The 18,008-nt window shown below is 36.4% G+C and overlaps 1 protein-coding gene across 4 annotated transcripts in view; it reads right to left on the reverse strand.

Annotated features, from left to right (window-relative positions):
• TTC13 (tetratricopeptide repeat domain 13) overlaps window positions 1-18,008 on the reverse strand; it is a 43,938-nt gene that overhangs the window by 13,874 nt on the left and 12,056 nt on the right. For 2 of the 4 annotated variants that reach the window (XM_072409263.1, XM_072409264.1), the window contains exons 2-16: window positions 16,969-17,063; window positions 15,815-15,950; window positions 14,093-14,163; window positions 12,687-12,752; window positions 10,675-10,767; window positions 9,473-9,589; window positions 8,981-9,091; window positions 7,945-8,027; window positions 6,174-6,315; window positions 5,035-5,209; window positions 3,831-3,987; window positions 3,365-3,495; window positions 2,837-2,969; window positions 1,752-1,844; window positions 1,527-1,610 (exon numbers count right to left, since the gene is read on the reverse strand). In XM_072409263.1, the coding sequence (XP_072265364.1) occupies window positions 1,527-1,610; window positions 1,752-1,844; window positions 2,837-2,969; window positions 3,365-3,495; window positions 3,831-3,987; window positions 5,035-5,209; window positions 6,174-6,315; window positions 7,945-8,027; window positions 8,981-9,091; window positions 9,473-9,589; window positions 10,675-10,767; window positions 12,687-12,752; window positions 14,093-14,163; window positions 15,815-15,950; window positions 16,969-17,063 (1,687 nt within the window). The remainder of the gene's footprint in view (window positions 1-1,526; window positions 1,611-1,751; window positions 1,845-2,836; window positions 2,970-3,364; window positions 3,496-3,830; window positions 3,988-5,034; window positions 5,210-6,173; window positions 6,316-7,944; window positions 8,028-8,980; window positions 9,092-9,472; window positions 9,590-10,674; window positions 10,768-12,686; window positions 12,753-14,092; window positions 14,164-15,814; window positions 15,951-16,968; window positions 17,064-18,008) is intronic. The other 2 variants (XM_072409265.1, XM_072409266.1) reach the window with 1 other exon arrangement.

Here is an 18,008-nt window from a genome sequence, read left to right on the forward strand (position 1 = left end):
CTACCTCAATATCTGATGCAAAAAAAAAAATATGAAACGTACCGCAGACAATTATTGGCCTGTAAATCCAAAGACAAAAGGGCTGAAAAGGATATATTTCCTCTAAAAGAAGAAATGCATTTTACACAGAAGTTTATATGCAGAGACAGGGAAGTTGCTTACATTAAAGGGTATCATTTCTGTATATTTAAAAGAACTACAGTATTTCTAATATGCACATATTTTGAGTTATAAACCAAAATTATAACCAAATTTTGTCTTCGGACACAGTCTGAGTTAATTTATATATACTAATTTTGTATGTGTACAGCACTGACAGTGTTTAGCTTTGAAATGCTGCCCTCCAATCTTTCCCCTTTTCTACTCTTTTTCCTCATTTCAGTCTATTACAGTAGGCCAGTGTTTGTCATCCAGAATTCCATGGAACCTTAGGGTTCATCCAGAGGTTGCTAGGGGGCGTTCCTCGAGCCAAGAGCAATTTGAACCTCTCAGGTCAGTTTAAATGACAATGATCTTTGTGGCTATCTGTAAGGGTGACATTGTTCCCATTGACCACCACACTAATATACTTTAAGTTGTGAATGCAGTAAACATGGTACGGGTTCCCTAAAGACCTGAATTTTCTTTCACTTTTAGCATTGGGGTTTCCCAATGCTAAAAGTGGTCCAGAAACATGGATATAGACTAACCTTTATTCACTTACATTCATATTTCACTCCATATCCTTCACACTGCCTTTTTTTTTTTTTTTTAATAAACATTTTTAATTTAGACACTTGGTAAACAGATAGTTACACACCAGGAAATTTCTGCATTCAACAAGTTATGCCAAATAATTACCTGTACCTGCTTCCAAGTTACAAATTGCCAAATGTTTGTTAGCAATACTAACAGATTGTTCAAGTTTTTTTCTTATGCCCAGCTGTGACAGGGTATTTATTTTGTTTGAGTACATTATAAAACTATGGTCTCTCATTCAAGAATATGTGCTGCAGCACTTGAATATATCACTACTTACATTTTTCATTGAGCCAGCTATACAAAATTTAAAAATATCAGCTGATCGTGTTTATTGAAGACCACCTAATGCAATGCAGTGCCCTGTAATTGGGTGGCAACAATGCACTGCTACTAAATTCAGAGCAGCATTTCTACCCCTGTGCAGGATGAAGAAGTTACAGTTGTCTAGCTAAAAGCATGGTCATGGTGACTGTAGCTTGTTAATCATTGTCCAGCAACACACAGTCTTGTCTTTCCTAATCAAACCTTCAACTGTGGGCTACAGCGTCAGGCAGAAAGAGAATGTGAGACACAAATGAAGGGGGATTTAACATAGTTATGGAAGGTGAAGTTTATTTTTCTCCACTAAGTGAACAAGGGATTTGTTTTGACTGTCAAGTAGTTTTTCAATGTACTTAAATTGAATAATTTTAAGGCTGTAGCATATATTTTATACATAAATCCTTACATTATACAAATGTAATATTCCTTATTAAAAATAAAGTCTGACAATGAAATTTATTTACCTGTGAAATATAAGGATTCGTTCCTTTATAAAGTTTAAAATCTTCTCAAAATATTCCAAGTATCGCATGTTAACGACTTGACCTCTGCAAAAGCACAAACAAAAAAGTCAAGACTTCAGTAGATAATGGGTACCAATACATTTACATCACTATAAAAAAAATGCATGTATTTTTGTAAATGCAATAATATGATGCTTCTTTGTATTTTTTCCTTGCAGCGGTTACCTGATGAGGTTGATGTGGTTGTTAAAGCCTCGGATAAGACTCTGAGCTGGCATTTCATCTAACCATAGTACAGGCTGATCAGGATCTGCAATCCTATCAAGAAAGCAAAAAACATATTTTGAATTCTTTAAATTAAATATTTATGAGTGACAGATGATTATTGAAAATTGCTATATTGGACTGCAGTTTACTGCACACTAATTACTAATTTATATGAAATCCCCAATTACACTGGTAGTAGTGGAAGCAGCATATGTAAGGAGACTCTGGAGAAATCCCAGATCTTCTGGCAGAGCTATTATGGTTCCAAATATTACTTTAAAGTGGAAGAAAATCTGGTTGATAAAAATTATTGGCAGGCACGCGTTAATGACAAAGGAGGCTGTGAAGTTCTGTCAAAGCTGTTCTATGTCTGCCTTTCAGCTCTTTCAACCTTTTCTGAAGTGGGTACACTAAACCACACTTGTGCACCTCAAAGAATCACCATGGAACAACTCTGTTCCTGCATGAAACAACTCCCATGAACATACGGGGGGGGGGGTATACATCCTGACCCAGCCAATGAAGACAAACAAAGACTCATGAGATGGAAAAAGACCAGGTGGAGAAGGAAGTATCAGAGACAGAGTAAAGCACAGAGAATATAGACCTGGAGGGGTTAATTGTGGCAGTAAGTTTGTCATAATGTGCAAATACGATGTACACAACATTGGTCAGTTTAGTTCCGCTTTAAGCATGTGAGCAATATTCCACCCAAAATAAACCAATTCCTAAAATAAACTTGTATGTTAGAGCACAATCCTTGCATCTTACTGCTGATTGAAAACAATATCCACATCAATGAATCTGGGGTGTATATGCTAGGACATGGCATCAGATGTTGTTAACTGAAAAAAAAAAGCCTTTACCTTAACTCATATTGTTGATTGTATTATTGACCTGTGTTCTACTCAAAGAAATATTTGTGATTAATCCACTTTAAGGGTGAAAAGTATAAAATATAAATGAAGTATTTTTTTGGAACTGGCTTATTTTAAAAGACTGAACGCACACACTTGACAATATTTTATTTAGCCAAATGTTACCTTCTCCATTTAACTGCAATGTCAAACATATCTCTCCACTGCATTAGTCTGGTTTTCCCATTAATCCGCACTTTTGAATTTGTCCAAGTCCTCAGCACAGCCTGCATGACCTCCAGAGCAGCCAGACCCATTGCTTAATGAAAGAGAAAAGGCAGTTTAAGGACTTGCTGGTGAGTACACAGAATAATTTGGACAGATCACAAAAAAAATAATAATAATTTAAGAGCTCTAATTATGAAACAGGGAATCTGACATTCTCTCAAACATTTCTAGTGGGAGTTCTCCAGGTCAATGTGACCCCCTTCCATGACAATTGCAAAGATATTATATTCTTTATAATACAATCAGTCCACTCTTCAGTCATCAGCAGGCTGGAACACCCAGCTTTTCTCCTAAAATGTACCTGATGGCTAAACACTGTTGGGCAAGCATGATTTAGCTGTAAAACCTCATAAAATTATGAAATAATAACTATTGTACAAATCGAGGTTTCTTCTAATACACATATTACCAGTCATCATACTATACCTCTGTGAATTCTCTTATTTGGAAGAAATCCAGATGTTTCGTACTGCATTAAATCTCCTAGACGATCTGCTGCGCATATAAGTTCTTGTATTTCCGGTTTGTAACTTTCAAAGTTTTGAGGCAAAACATCCCTAGGAATATATTATAAAATTAAAGAAAATAAAAAAAAATAAAAATTCTATATATATTCTTTTTTTCCCTAAACAGGTATCATAACTAGACAGGAAATCCTGAACTAAACATGATTACCAACTTGAACAGACCTTTTGTATTTTTAGACCCTATTAGCCCAATGTTGGCTATAGCAGGGTTCCATCTTGGACCTCTGAAGGTATTTACTTGCTTTAGACAGACTAGCTTCCTCAGACAGAGGAGTCACCTAACCCTTTTTCATTTTTTCCTTGTAAATACATAAACTAATAAAACCATGAAACCAAGATATTTTCCATGATAACAAAGTCTTTACTTTATGTGAGGCTGTAGTCCTGGCTGTTCCTCATATTCTTCTATTAAAAAGGGAAGATTTTTTGCCCAGTGATCTTTAAAGTTTCCAGGAAGGTCAGCATCAATATTATATTCGGTAACTGGAGTGTCAAGATGTGAATGCAAGTAGCGCGAATACTCTGCAAAGCAAAGGAAGGTGATGTCAACACAAGTAATTCTCAGGTTAACAGCTTCTTTTTTTAATAAAACAAATACAGTTCTAATATGTACAGAAAGCAATTGTTATTTTTAACAAGAGTAAAATAATTTGTATTGTGGAAGAACTCAGTTTAGTCTACGTAAAACAATATACTCATTAACAGAAAGATTCCGATTTTCTATTCATCGGAATTTCCCTCCTTTAAGAATGCCTGTGTTGCCCAGAACGTAAGATAAATAGGAACTACAATGTACAGAAGATGCTCGGTTATAATGGATATGTTTATTGGCTGGAGTCCCAAGACATACAAAAAGTCTGTGGATAGTCCAGCCTGCAGACATCGATCCTAAACTGAAATTTTGACTGCACATTACCTTTCAAGAACCTAAAGGGTTGGTACAGTCATATCTCAAAAACTGCTAACCATTAGTTTTGATAAAACTACATTATCAGTACAGAGATGCCACATTAAAGCCAATATATGCAATCTTCTATGGCCAAGCCCTTTACATGCTGGCATCAGATTTAATTTCCTACATAAATGGCCAAATGTTTTTTTTCCAACTGGTTTTGGATAGATGAGTGGAGGTATTAGAACTTTAAATGTGGTCTGTGTATCTGCTAACTTTCAACTTATATGTGTGACATACCACCTGAAAGCTGGGTTTAAAGCACAGGTGCACTTTAAAATAAATCAGTACTTTGTCCACGCAGACCAAGGCAACAAGTTTACTTTTAAACACCGCTTCCTTCCAGCACTTACTTACTATTTCTTTTTTTCCCTGCTGAACCATTTAGTTTTCACATGTGGGGGAGCATCATACTGAGTGTATCACTTATCTCTGCCATGTGCTTTCTTTATTTTTGACCGTGGAGTAGCATGACAAAGCAAAAGCACAAGTCTACTTGAAACTTAACAAATTTTTAATTTTTGGGTCATTAGGAAATGCTGTGTTTTTTATCTAGTAATATATATTATAATATATATAAATTACAGTACAACAGGTATTATAAAACACACATTTACCTCTTAAATACTTGACTTTTAAATACTCCTGGCTTGTTTTCTGTCCGGGTAGTGGATCATTTAACATTACTTTGGTCTGAGCTTTAATACCTTCATAGAAATGCCCCATAGAGACATGGCTGAGACCTTTCATGTATTGGCAGACTTCGTTATATGGTTCCAGCTGCAGACATCTCTACAAAAAGAAACATTAACTATAAGTGAACAAACAAAGGAAAAATAAAATAAGCAGTACATTTGCCTATTTCCCTTTACCATCATAAGTACTACATTTTTAAAAACCTATATCCAAACCCTTGTACTCTTGCAAAATTACCACTCTAGATTAAAAAGGTATATCAACAAATTTACAAAGTTATGTCTGTCTGCCTTTGGCCAAGTCAGGAAACAATAACTATGTGCTGCTTTTTTTTCTTAAGGAATGCTTGAATTTTTGACTACCCATATGCATGAGATAACATTTCTGACTTGATTAGGCAACAGGTACCCGAAGTCTGTTGGTGTTCATGGATTCTGATGGGCAGTTGCTTTCAGGGCAATCATTCTATCACATTGATTTTCTCATTTTTTCGTTTATTAACCGTTCACACAGGCACCCTGTACCATGGTCTGCAAATTATCCTCTCGAGAAAATACATTTTAGGAAAGCTTAGTAATTTTTCCAGTGTTAGCACAGTCTATAGATAATATGATCTTGCATGTTTTTACCATTTTTATAGCAGAAAAAAAGACCAAAACAACTATATGCTGCATTTTTACTATTTTGAAATTCTGTCCTCAATGTTAGTAGTAGATTAAATCCATACATTGTTCACCAAGGTCAAAAGATGACAAACAATATCTTGGGATTATTCATCTGGTAAACCGATTGGGCCTAATTTATTAAAGCTCTCCAAGGCTAGAGAGGATACACTTTCATCAGTGAAGCTGAGTGATCCCGCAAACCTGGAATACGGTACAGTATTGAAAACATTTGCTAACAAATAGCAAATGACTTTTAGGAAATCCATTTCAGATTTGCTGGATGATCCAGCTTCACTGATGAAAGTGTATCCTCTCCAGCCTTGGAGAGCTTTAATAAATCAGGCCCAATGTAACTATAAGAGCATATATACACCATACAATAATAAAAAACACACCTTAAAGTTTGTTAAAGCTTCTTGCAGACTGCCATGATGGTAAAGCATCATTCCTCTAAGCTGAAGTGTCTGCACATGATTCTGATTCAGCATCAAGGCTTTCTGAAAGTTCTCCATGGCTGCTTCAAAATTTCCAAGTTCCCTAAATCAAAACAGAAGTAAACAAAGCACTGTATGCACTACATAACAATACAGTTTAAAGTTACAGATATAAATAAGCCAAAGTGTAACAGATGTATGTGTAACAGAAAGAGCAAAGTAGGTGGGTAAAACAGACAGAAAACATGCATTTTCCAAAAAACATGAGTTGACTGCAGCCCCTGCTACTCTCATGGCAGCCTTTCCTTTAAGTAGTGTGGGAAAATATTTGCCCCTCAGATACAGGAACAAACAGAAAAAATCTATTATAATAAGACACCCAAAGAGCACTGTCGACAGAGACAACAGAAAAGCTTTTGTTAAAAAAATACAATATTTGTGCATTGACACAAAGCTGTTTTTGTTGAGAGACAAGTTTACTTCACACCGGGAACAATCTCCCCATCTAGTGGTGTAGAAAGAGATATAGGTAAACACATTGAAGGTTTAAAGTAATTTAAACCTTGCAAAGGATGAGTTGTTTTTCTTATCGAGTGTGTGGATAGTTCACTTTGCAAAGAATATGAAATCACATGCAAAGAATGTTAAAACACACAAACGATTTCTTACACATAATTAGATGTATGAAGACAACAGAACCTAATTTCATTTACTAAATTAGATTAATTATCCCTTGCAAAGACATAATTAACTTTGCAATGTGTACAGCCTATATTCTTTTTATAAATCAACCCTGTTGTGTAAGATAGTCTGCAAACCGGAAACAGCAAAAGAAACTTAAAATATTAAAGTAATTTTATTATAACCAAATGCTTTAAGAAATCCCAAAGCATGTTTAGGGTAAACCCATAAACATAGATCTTGTCATGTAGATGTAATGAGGTGTATAGCAGGACACCAGTTTGTGAATTCACATCAAACCTTGGTCTGTAAAATCAGACTGAATGTTTTATGTATACATACTTATGATTATATTTGTATTTTTCTAAATTAAAGATGCAGTTATAAAAAACACCTTGAGATTACAAGGTAAATCCACACTCAAACCAATGCTGTAAAGTAAATAAATGTAACATCCATGTAATCTACCTAAATGTGTGTTTTGACAACACAGACTTCCTGCTTGTAATACCACTCCCAGATACCATCCAAACGTCTTCATAGCTGTCAGAGTTACTGACTCTTAACAGATTTGAAGATTAGGAGCTCTGACTATACTCTGACTTTCTTATACCGGTATGCATGTTTGTTTCAGATCATGGACTATATTTCAGCCAGACAACTAGAAGGAAAAGAGCAAATACTAATTCTGCATTGCTCTTAGTGCCGGTTCTCTTTAGGTGCGCTGTGCAAGGTCTTCCAGAGGCAGTAAAAGCGGATAGCAACTAACAATTATTAAGAGAGACATTGCGGAACATTACATCATTAACATTACTATTCCGTCTATATACTCAAAATTAAACCGCATTTATTTTATTTTTTTGCACTGAAAAGGCCATACGATAAACATTTTGTTTTCATACTCTAGTCTAACCTTGTCACATGTCTTGCAGCAGTGCTGCAGTTAAAAGGATGGTTTTTATAAAAGTGGAATTTTTATAAAGCAGACTAGGATGTTTACCTTCTGTAATTTCCTTAAAACGGGCCCTGTACCTTTTTTTCCTGTACTTACCTGTAAGCTTGGCCGAGACTTTTATATGCTTCAATAAAGTTTGATTTCTGCTTCAATGCTTCTTTAAATGACTCAATAGCTTCCTTTATATAAAATGATTAAAATATAAAATTATTTTAAAAATACAAACAATACATAATTTAGGCGAACATGTTAAAATAAAATAAGAGAAACATGGAGGATGACATTACAGATTTTCCATCCAGAAAAAGCTCCTAACTTTACAGTAATTCTTACTCTTTCAGTACTTTGTGTCTAATTTTCAAACAAGTATGTAGCGTAGCAAAAGGATGTCAGCGATAGCTCCCCCTATATTTCCCTTATGACAGATATTAATAAAGCATGTCAACTACTGTAGCTGTCTATATTAAGACACACACAAGCTATATATGCACACATTTTGCATGTTCTGTTTTATTTTTTCTTTCGGTTTATTTAACTGTGAAACCACAGAGTTTAAAGCTAAAAATACTGAGGAACAACTTTAGTGCATTGTGACATAAGCTTAGTTATGTACTTTTTGTAACAAATCACTAAGCATTATATTTATATCTGGGGTTTAAAAACTGGAAGATAGACCTGACCTATGATTAAACTTCCCCTAGAGCGACATAATAATGCCAGAACCCGCACACTCTCCCATTGCAAGTCTGAGCCTGCGATGGGATAGTGGGTGGGTTGTGTTCAGAAACACAACCTGCCCTAGCTCCCTGAGCCTGCAATGCATACGGAAGACATGGTCCGTGGCCCCAAGCGGGGTCTTTTTTTTTACCCTGCTGGGGGGTGCACTGGCCAGAGCCGCGGACCACCAAACTTTTTGTTTTAGTGGGTAGCGGGTCTAGGTTTTACATGAGAATGTTAAAATGGTTGTGTCTTTCTGCTCCTCCTCACAATGCAATTCTGTGGTCTGTGGCTAGACAATAGATTAGGTGTACTTTTAAACAATTTGGAGTTAACTTTCATTCTAAATATAAAATAAATCAATACAGGAACACAAACAGTGCAGACTAAGAGATTTTACTTTTACAGGGATTACCTTCAGCAGCCCTCTGTGGAAGAACGTCAAGCCCTTGTATAAAACAGCAATTGGTTGATTCTGGTTCAGGTCTAGAGAACGTTGAAAATCCTCATGAGCTGTTATGTAATCCTGTCACAAAACAAGTATGATAATCAGTTGAGAGTGGGTAAAATACATGTGAATCGCTGTGAAAGAACTGGTTTGATGACAAAATACACTACATGCACAGGTAACATGTTACTCAATAATAAAAATGTGTGTAAAATAAATATTTGGAAAAGCTAAAAAAAGCAAACCTAATTAGGTGTTCAAAATGTAATGTTACTGGCAAGCTCTGACAGCTTTCTATGTTGGATTCTTTAAAATTGAAAAAAAAAGTTACTTTTTTGAATTTGAAACACTTTTTTAAAAGATGAAGGGGGGAAATAATATAACATGTGGGATTGCGAACATATACAAAAACCTGTAAAGCAATCTATCTTCAGCATCACCTACAGTTTTTCAGCTTACCTCAGATATAAAATGAAGTGTTCCTCTATGCCTATATAATCGTGCTGATGGCTGTAACTGGATAGCTTTAGTGAGGTCACTCAATGCCTCACTGATCCGTCCTAGAGGTGACAATATCTAATGAGGGGAAAGGGAGAAAAAAAAAAATCAGGCAAGTGCAATATCAGCCATTCAAATTATAATACATCGCAACAACATGTACAATTTCTCTATTTTCATATCTGCTAACTTTTGATAGGGACAGTTATTGTTCTTCCTAGTAACAAATATTATCATGTGCAAATAACCAAAGCTGTAGCAGACTTTTATGTAAAAAAAAAAAAAAAAAGGGCATTCTAACATAAAAATGACACTGCTCCCTTTACACGAAATGCTTATCCTAGCCGCGACAGCTTAGTAAACTGCTATGTTGATATTTTCAAGAAAATCTGTCAACCATTATGGAGACTGCCACTGCTAATGCCAGTCTGAAAATGTCACTTGTCCCTGGCTTCAGTATTTTTGAAGTCAGTAACTAGTGATGAATGATGTATATCAGGGGTCCCCAAAACATTGATCGCGATCTACCAGTCAATCGCAGAGCCCTGCCTTACCCCTCTCTGCAGTTTACTAGCAGCCCGGCTGCTACGTCAATTGGGTTGCTGGGGATGTCTTTCTGTGTGTGAATGCTCTGTGTAACAGTAGGGAGGCAGGCAGAGCGGGCGGGAGGGCAGTCTGAGGTGAGCAGTGCTGGGTGGTTTCTTGCAGCACGTCATTCTCGTATGACAGGTGAACTGTAGCTTTCCTGTCACTATAGTCTTGTAGTGCAATGTCTGTGCAATGTTAGGCCATTCAATGTCTAATTAGCTTCAGTCACTTCTGTGTCATATTCGGTATATATATATATATATATATATATATATATATAAATAAATAAATATATGTCAAGCATTTTTATTGTTTATAGATCATTTTGACTTGGTCATTAAAAAAGTAGCTTGCAAGCCAAAAAAGTGTGGGCACCCCTGGTGTATATTTTTACTGTGGTCACTGCAATCACTTGTGATAATTACACCATTAAAATTGGGCAACAACAGAAGAGAAAGAGGATAGTTTCATCTGTTACTATGACCTTTCAAAAAGGTGGAAAAAGTCCAAGAAGCAAGTGATTATTTGAAATCGGCTACAAATTTTATTGAAACAAAGTTTTTTCCAGTACTTACTTCTGCTCTCTGCTCAAATACTTCTGGATGATCAGGTTCCAAGCTAATAACCCGACTAAGTTCAAACAATGCTAATTCTGCATTTTTTATATCCTGGAAAACAAAATATGTAAGAATGTTTTTCATTATTTCCAAACACAAAATCAATAGTTTTGGCAATATTACAATTGGCAATATGACCAGAGTCTTTATATTACATTTGCTGATAATTCTTAAATAAACTTGAACTAAGGTACTGTATATACTCGAGTATAGGTTGATCCGACTATAAACCGAGGTACCTATTTTTACCTTGGATAACAGGAAAAATTGATTGACTCTAGTATAAGCCGAGGGTAGGAAATGCTGCAGCTACTGGCAAGTTTCACTTCTACAGGTAAGGTTCACTTCTTTATTTTTTTAAGTTAATTGGCTTCCCCCAAAAAGTTAACCTTAAACTACATTAATGACATATGACCATAGTAGGGACATTAGATTGTGAGGGACAGTTAGTGATGGCGCTATATAAATATTGTGTAGTAATAATAATTTGTCAGATGATTAATATATATTAATGATTAGTTACTAATCATTTATTAATCATCTGATAAATTATGCATCCTTAGTTGATATACTTTATCTTTAAACTTACTTTACTTCTTTTTTGCTGGCTCTCGGTTACTGCTTTTCCATCTAGTCCCATGTCTCACGCGTAAATACTTGGCAACACGGGATTCCTATCAGCGAGGGACTCTCTCAAGTCCCGTGCTGATGGCTCTGCCCCCCACCAGGAACGCCCCTGAAGGGAAATCCCTCCCCTTGACAATGCATACGGAGGAGAGCGAGTGTCCCCTTACCCCAGAGGCGGAAATGTTAACGCCGGCCGTGGTAAATAGGGAAGGGAGCCATAACAAGGAGGCTCCAGAGCCGTGGGTTGGCGACCTCTGCCGACTGGGATTAGGCTGGTTCGGCAGGAGCAGGAATCGGCTGGCAGAGGGTGCTTTTCTGGAGGGACCCATGCACCTGACTGGATTATAAGCCGAGGACGACTTTTTCAGCACAATTTGGGTGCTGAATAATATTATGTAAGATACAGCTGGGTCAGTATATCCCTGGAAAATTGAAATTACGTATTTTTGTAAGATCTGGCTGCAGATATGTGTGGAAAAAAGTGCTCAAGAAAATTCCTGGATAAGTGGACTGAAATAGGATCAAAGTTCCAGTTATTGTAGGAGCCAGAGATATATTATCAAAAATATCTAGAGATGAGAAATCTTGTGTTATACAAACTTTCAGTATGTAATATTATAAGCACAATATAGCTATTGGGATATCCAAATTCGTTATATTATGGTTTAGTATCCAATCAATGTTGGTGACCCTGGTTCTGGGATATGGTTACAATAGATTTCCACCAATATTTCCAGTTAAAATGAAACAATATTGGTAAATGTGGTGATGATTGTGAAATTGAAAAGGTAATATGCTGGTGTCCCAGAGCTTTTGGTGGTTAGAGGGTGAGTGTGACTACCTGGCAGGGCGTCCGCAGCCAGCTTCCAAAATAAAATAATTAAATAATTATTTAAGCAAAACAATGGATGGATGAAACTTTCTAAATTAAAAGGTAAAACATTAATAGTTTATTAACCTCCTTAGCAGTAATCCAGAGTGTGGCTCAGGGTGAATTATCCATACCAAAAGGGGTAACCCTGAGCCACACTCGGGGTGGAATTGCCAGGGAGTTTAAACAGCCTACCTGGTAAGTGGAGGCCGCAGCGTCCTCCAGCGTTGCCTCACATCTTCTTCACCTGGTAATACCAGCCTGTGAACATTGGGGACGCAAGGCCAGGGGAAACAAATGCCGGCCGGGCATCTGCTCGGGAGCGTGTGGCTGATTGGGGGGGGGGGGTTTAGACCGTGCGGCTGTGAGGCGGGAAATTTAAAATACTAAGTATTTTTAAATGTACCGCTTTTACATTTAAAAATACTTAATATGCATACTGCCAGGGAGGTTAAAGAAATGTAACACTTACTTGCAGTCCTTTTTTTCCATATGCTATTCCTCTTCCATATATTGCACTTACAAGATCAGCATCATCCTATCAAAAAAAAAAATACAGAAAACATCATCAATATTACCTATTACTATCTATAGAAAAGTGCTAGCAAAGTGCTCCAGCACTGATCAGTGAATTCAAACAACTGCTTGCAAAGCAAATAACTGTGTAAAAGTTTACTTTTCCATAGTCTGCAAGTGTCAATGAATTGTTTCATTGTGCCCAATTAATACGGCTCTCCAAGGCTGGAGAAGATACATTTTCATCAGTGAACCTGGGTGATCCAGCACATCTGAATTGGATTTCTCCAAAGTCACTTGCTTTTGTTAGCAAATGTTTTCAACTCTGGACCAGATTCATTTCAGGTTTGCTGATCACCATGTTCACTGATGAAAGTGTATCTTCTCCAGTCAAGTAACCCAACTGTGTGCCTCTCTTTACTGTTGCTCAGGATCTAAGCCACCTATCCCCCATGCCCTAGCTTTGATCTCTAGTGAAAGGCAGCAAATCAAAGCCCTGCAGAGGATGTCTAGCAGATGCTTACAGATATACAACTAGCAGATCAAAGGATCTCACACCTTCCTGGCTGCACAATGTGCAATGTAAAATGTGCAGTCAGGAGTTCCAGCAGACCCCTGAAGCACACTTCTCTGCTGGACCCATTTTGCAAAACAATATTGTTAAAAAGCCTAAGTTTACCACCGAATAGCGAAGTTTTTTATTGCAACTGATGACAAAGTTATTACCAAATAAACAGGCCTACAGTGGGAATGTGATAATGTCTCTGGTCTATAAGGCGTATAAAGAGTATGAAAAGCAGGACGCTGTATTCTAAGGCAAGACCCTTTGTCTAAAAGTAAAACCTAAAACTTTATTACTAAAACCTTCTTTTGTTTCAAGTAAAATGAACATGGCTTAGTCTCTTACTATTTATTAATGTATTCATCATATTTACCAGGATGTCACAAAAATAAAAAACATTCTTCAAAACTTCTGCCTCACTTCTGTTCAACAGAAATATACAGCCAGAATAAAACAATTACAGCTGGACTGGGAAGAAAAATCTCCACTTTGGATACCAGTCAGCAGTAAAAAAAAAAAAAAAAAAAAAGACAAACTCTGTCCTATTTAATAACAAACTAGCTGGTTGCAGTTCTACCTTAAAGTTAAGAATCACTGAGTAAAATATAAAAAAAAAACAAAAAAAAAACATGGTGCATCTCCCAAACAGCAAAGAATGAAAATAAAAAAGAACCGATATAGCTGGCATCTGCAACAGTGTTCATGCTACTATTATGGACAAAAATGCATTTAAAGCCAATTTATATAGTAAAACAGTAAAAAAAACTAAGGTGCAGAAAAAGAAGTACGACTCAGGTTACCTGAAGCATTGATGAGAAATGTTTAATTGCTTCATCATGCAGGCCGCTCCCTATTAACACGTATCCTATAGCTTGGATATAAGGAATACATGCAATTAGTCACATACATGTAACTTTGATAAGTGTCTTAAAATACATAAAAAAAAAAGAACAATGTTTATGTGCTTTTAAAGTGTAATATCCAACTATAAAACAATTTCTAACTGCTACACTTTGAACAGGCACCAAGAATAGTGGTAAAGTTGATAAAGTTGTATTTTCAGTAACCGAATATCACTAAAACACCCAGTGTCAATATGGAAATGTAACATTGAGGCAGTAACACTGATAAAATGCTTTGGGGGCAGAGTCATGCAGGCACTTTTTCAAAGAGAGAATACTAGAAGATTAGGAGGGATAAGTGATACTACTACTAAGAGATGTAAATAGTGTATAGTGCTGTAGTGTATGTTTATAAAACAGGGAATCTGACATTCCCTCAAAGATTCCCTGGTGGGAATCAACTACTGCCATTAAAAGCAGAACTTTAATCCTGCAGATCCCTCGATGGCACTTGTCCTTCGCGCGATCTGGTCCTGCATCGTCCTGGAATTCAATTTTGTCCTGACACAGATGAAGCGTCGGGTGCTAGCAACTCCTGTCTTATTTTCTGTCTTCTTGCTACGTCAACCCTTCTAAATAAGTAAAAATGTAATTTTTTTTTTTTTTTTTTTTTAAGTGCAACAGCCTTTTTTTTAAAAAAAAAAATCCTAATCGCTCTGCACGTTGATTAAGACTTAAAGGGGCGGTGCTGCACCCTTTTTTTTTTTAAAGGGTGTTGCACATATGATACTGCATACCTATTTAGAAGGGTTGTCTACCCTTCTATGTAAAGTAAAAATGTTGAGTCTAAGTCTGCTTTAAAGGCATAAACCTGGAAGAGTCTCATGAGGGAATGTCTATTTCCCTGTTGTATAACTAGAGCCCAGTTTAAAACTGTTCAAAAAACATTATTTGCAATTAATTTATTAATTATGATCATTTGCACACGCAAATTGATTAAAATTTTTGTCAAAAAGTGATGGTATAGCTTTATTTAGCAACTGCTAATTATGGACAACTCAAAGCAAATCACGGTTTACCATTTTATAATCTCTACATATGATGATATTTCCTTAGTGGCTGCTCAAAGTCTACAGATTAAAAAAAAAAGTAACAAAATCAAAAATTAATTGGGCTGCCCTGAATAAAGATAGAGCTCATGTTTTAGGGATAGATCTAAGTTTAATATAGCTCACTAACTGCAGGTCATCTTCTGATCAAGTGCTGAGGAAAGAAGTTTTATTCTAACTTTATCTCTATTTACCTTGAATAAATTAGTCCTCTATTAGATATATTTGGGTAATACACAAATAAAACAGTATATATATATTCAGTATATCTGATTTGAGTCTCTTGCCGACTCCACCAATCAGTCCAGTTCACTTGCCTATTTTTGGGGAAGCAACTTAGACCAATAATGTACCTGGCAAAAAATGGCAGGCCAAACGGTGTAGGTCCGCAGGCCAAAAGTGTCCATTTTTTTCCAGGTCAGATATCAAGACATACTGGGGCTTGCCAAAGAGATTGGTATATATGCAACAGTAACACAATCAAGCAAAATAATAAAACTTCCAAATTTCTGCTTTACAGCAAAAACATTAAACTTTAACCCAAGATGTTAGACTATTGACATGGCTTTACCTGTTGATCTGTTCATTATACTGTATGTGTCTAATAGGTTTCCATGGTTGGCAAACATACCCAGTTCCTCGTTTATGTCATCATCTTCAGTGAGAAAAGGCAGCCTCTTCTGTTCAGCTAGAGTTTTTGCCTGGCTCTGGAGAAAAAAAAAAGTTAAAAAGTTCAGATGTTTAAGAAGGTACATTCTTAAAAAGCCACCACACTTACTAAATACTCCGTCACTGACAAATTAGTCTTAGAAATTGTGCAGATCCTTCCACCTAACTTGCTTGATAGGGAAATCAGCACTAGGATTTTATTTGTGCTTAAATAAATGTTAGGCTCAGTGTACACTAAATAAAGTGGTGTAAACAATCAGAATTCATTTTTTTTTGCAGAACAAACATCACCTGTCCCTTCTGCAATATCAAACCTTCCTGCTCACAAGATTGTCAGAACAACCAACTGTAAACGCAAAATATGTTTTTTTGACATGTAAAGATATCTTTGTTTATTAATCTTCTACTTCACATAATAAAGAAGCAACTACTGTGCTCATTATTTTATAAATTCATCAAATTGACAATATTTGGACATTTACTAGCACTTAGAACAATAGTCTTTAGAAATATAAGACAAAGCTGGTTTTAATAAAAGTACAGTCTTAGGGCTGCCTCAGGACGGGAATGATTTGCAGTCATCAAGGCACCATGGCAAAAAGTTAAATAAGGAAATGATACAGCTTTATCACAGCATCTTTTTGTGATAAAAAAAGTCAGATCATGTGTTTTCAGAAATTTCAGATTGACCTACTGAAAATCCCAACTTACATCATAGATGTTATAGTAAGGCATGGCAAAATGCTCTGCAAGTTTTCTAAATAAGAGCTAATTCACGGCTTCCTCACGTCGGGAACTGCTGCTGCTTGGGGAGATGCTATATGTGCTGCCCCACAGGGAATGAATAGGGGCTGCAGTGAGTTGTACTAGTGCCAGCTGTCACATGTGCCGACGTTGGTTCTTTTTGACTCAGGACTGCCGTGAAAAAGCTTGAGTGACTGACAAGGTACCAGCCAAAGTGAGCCATGCAAAATTGCATAAAGAAGCAAGCGTGAACCTGTCCTATGAAATAAACAAAACAATGAATTGGGTGATACTAAAATAACGACATATTACCAGGATCTTCTCTGTATTTTGAGAAACAATAGATTCACAAGCTGGTGATCCTCTTGGCTCACAATCCATATCACGGAAGGTAAAAAATGCTGAATCTGTGAGGAAAAAAAAAATATTATCAATAAATTGCAAAGTTCAGCACTGCGAAATATGTTGGCGCTATATAAATCCTGTTTAATAATATTAATAATAATAATAATAATAATAATAATATTGAAAGTAAAGGGAAAAAAGTAAAACATTTTAAATATTTGTTACACTGGTAAGAAGTAAAATTACTGCTAATAGTTTTTTTTTAATGTTTATCTAAACAAGAATGTAATATTCTGAAGCTTATTAAGTGTGGTTTCTGCATTAGTATAATACATATGTTTAGCATCAGAAGGCTAGTTACACCATTCCAGAGCTTGGTTTTCCCCAGGACTCTGTGCATAAAGGATTGCATCTAGGAAACAAGGACTGAAGGACAACCAGGAGTCCGCAGAAAAAGGACAGGGACACAACAGGAGGTCAGATAGTCTAGGGTCAGTAACCAGGAGATCCATGGATATAACCAAGTATGGGAAAGTCTAGCTAAGAAAAAGTCCTGAAATCAGAGCCAGTGCACATACAAAAGCAGTCAGGTAGCCAAGCAAGGTAACCAAAAGCTTGGCTCTGCAGATTCAGGGTCAAAAGCAAATGTCGGTCCAGGCAGCTGACAATCACTAGGCCAGAAAAAAGGCGGAGTTGGCAAGTTGGCTTGCCCTCATTCCCACCTGTAGTTCCCGGGGATCACTCACTGACATGATTCCCACGGCTGTATTTATGAATGCAGTCGTGATAATCCTCCTATAGTGATTTCCAATGGTTTGGAACTTCAAGGAAATTTCCGATGGTTTTGGAACTTCAAGGAAATTTTTGCTTTTTTCATGAAAAGCACAATACACTGCTTCTAAATATCATTTTATACCAATGTTTGCTTGCATTTTTGCACTGGAACTGCTTCAGAATTTTTAGTGAATCAACACCAATGTGCCTTAATCAAGGTTGTAAATGACTTC

The sequence above is a fragment of the Pyxicephalus adspersus genome, chromosome 4, assembly GCF_032062135.1.
Source record: "Pyxicephalus adspersus chromosome 4, UCB_Pads_2.0, whole genome shotgun sequence".
In the NCBI taxonomy this organism is placed as follows: domain Eukaryota; kingdom Metazoa; phylum Chordata; class Amphibia; order Anura; family Pyxicephalidae; genus Pyxicephalus; species Pyxicephalus adspersus.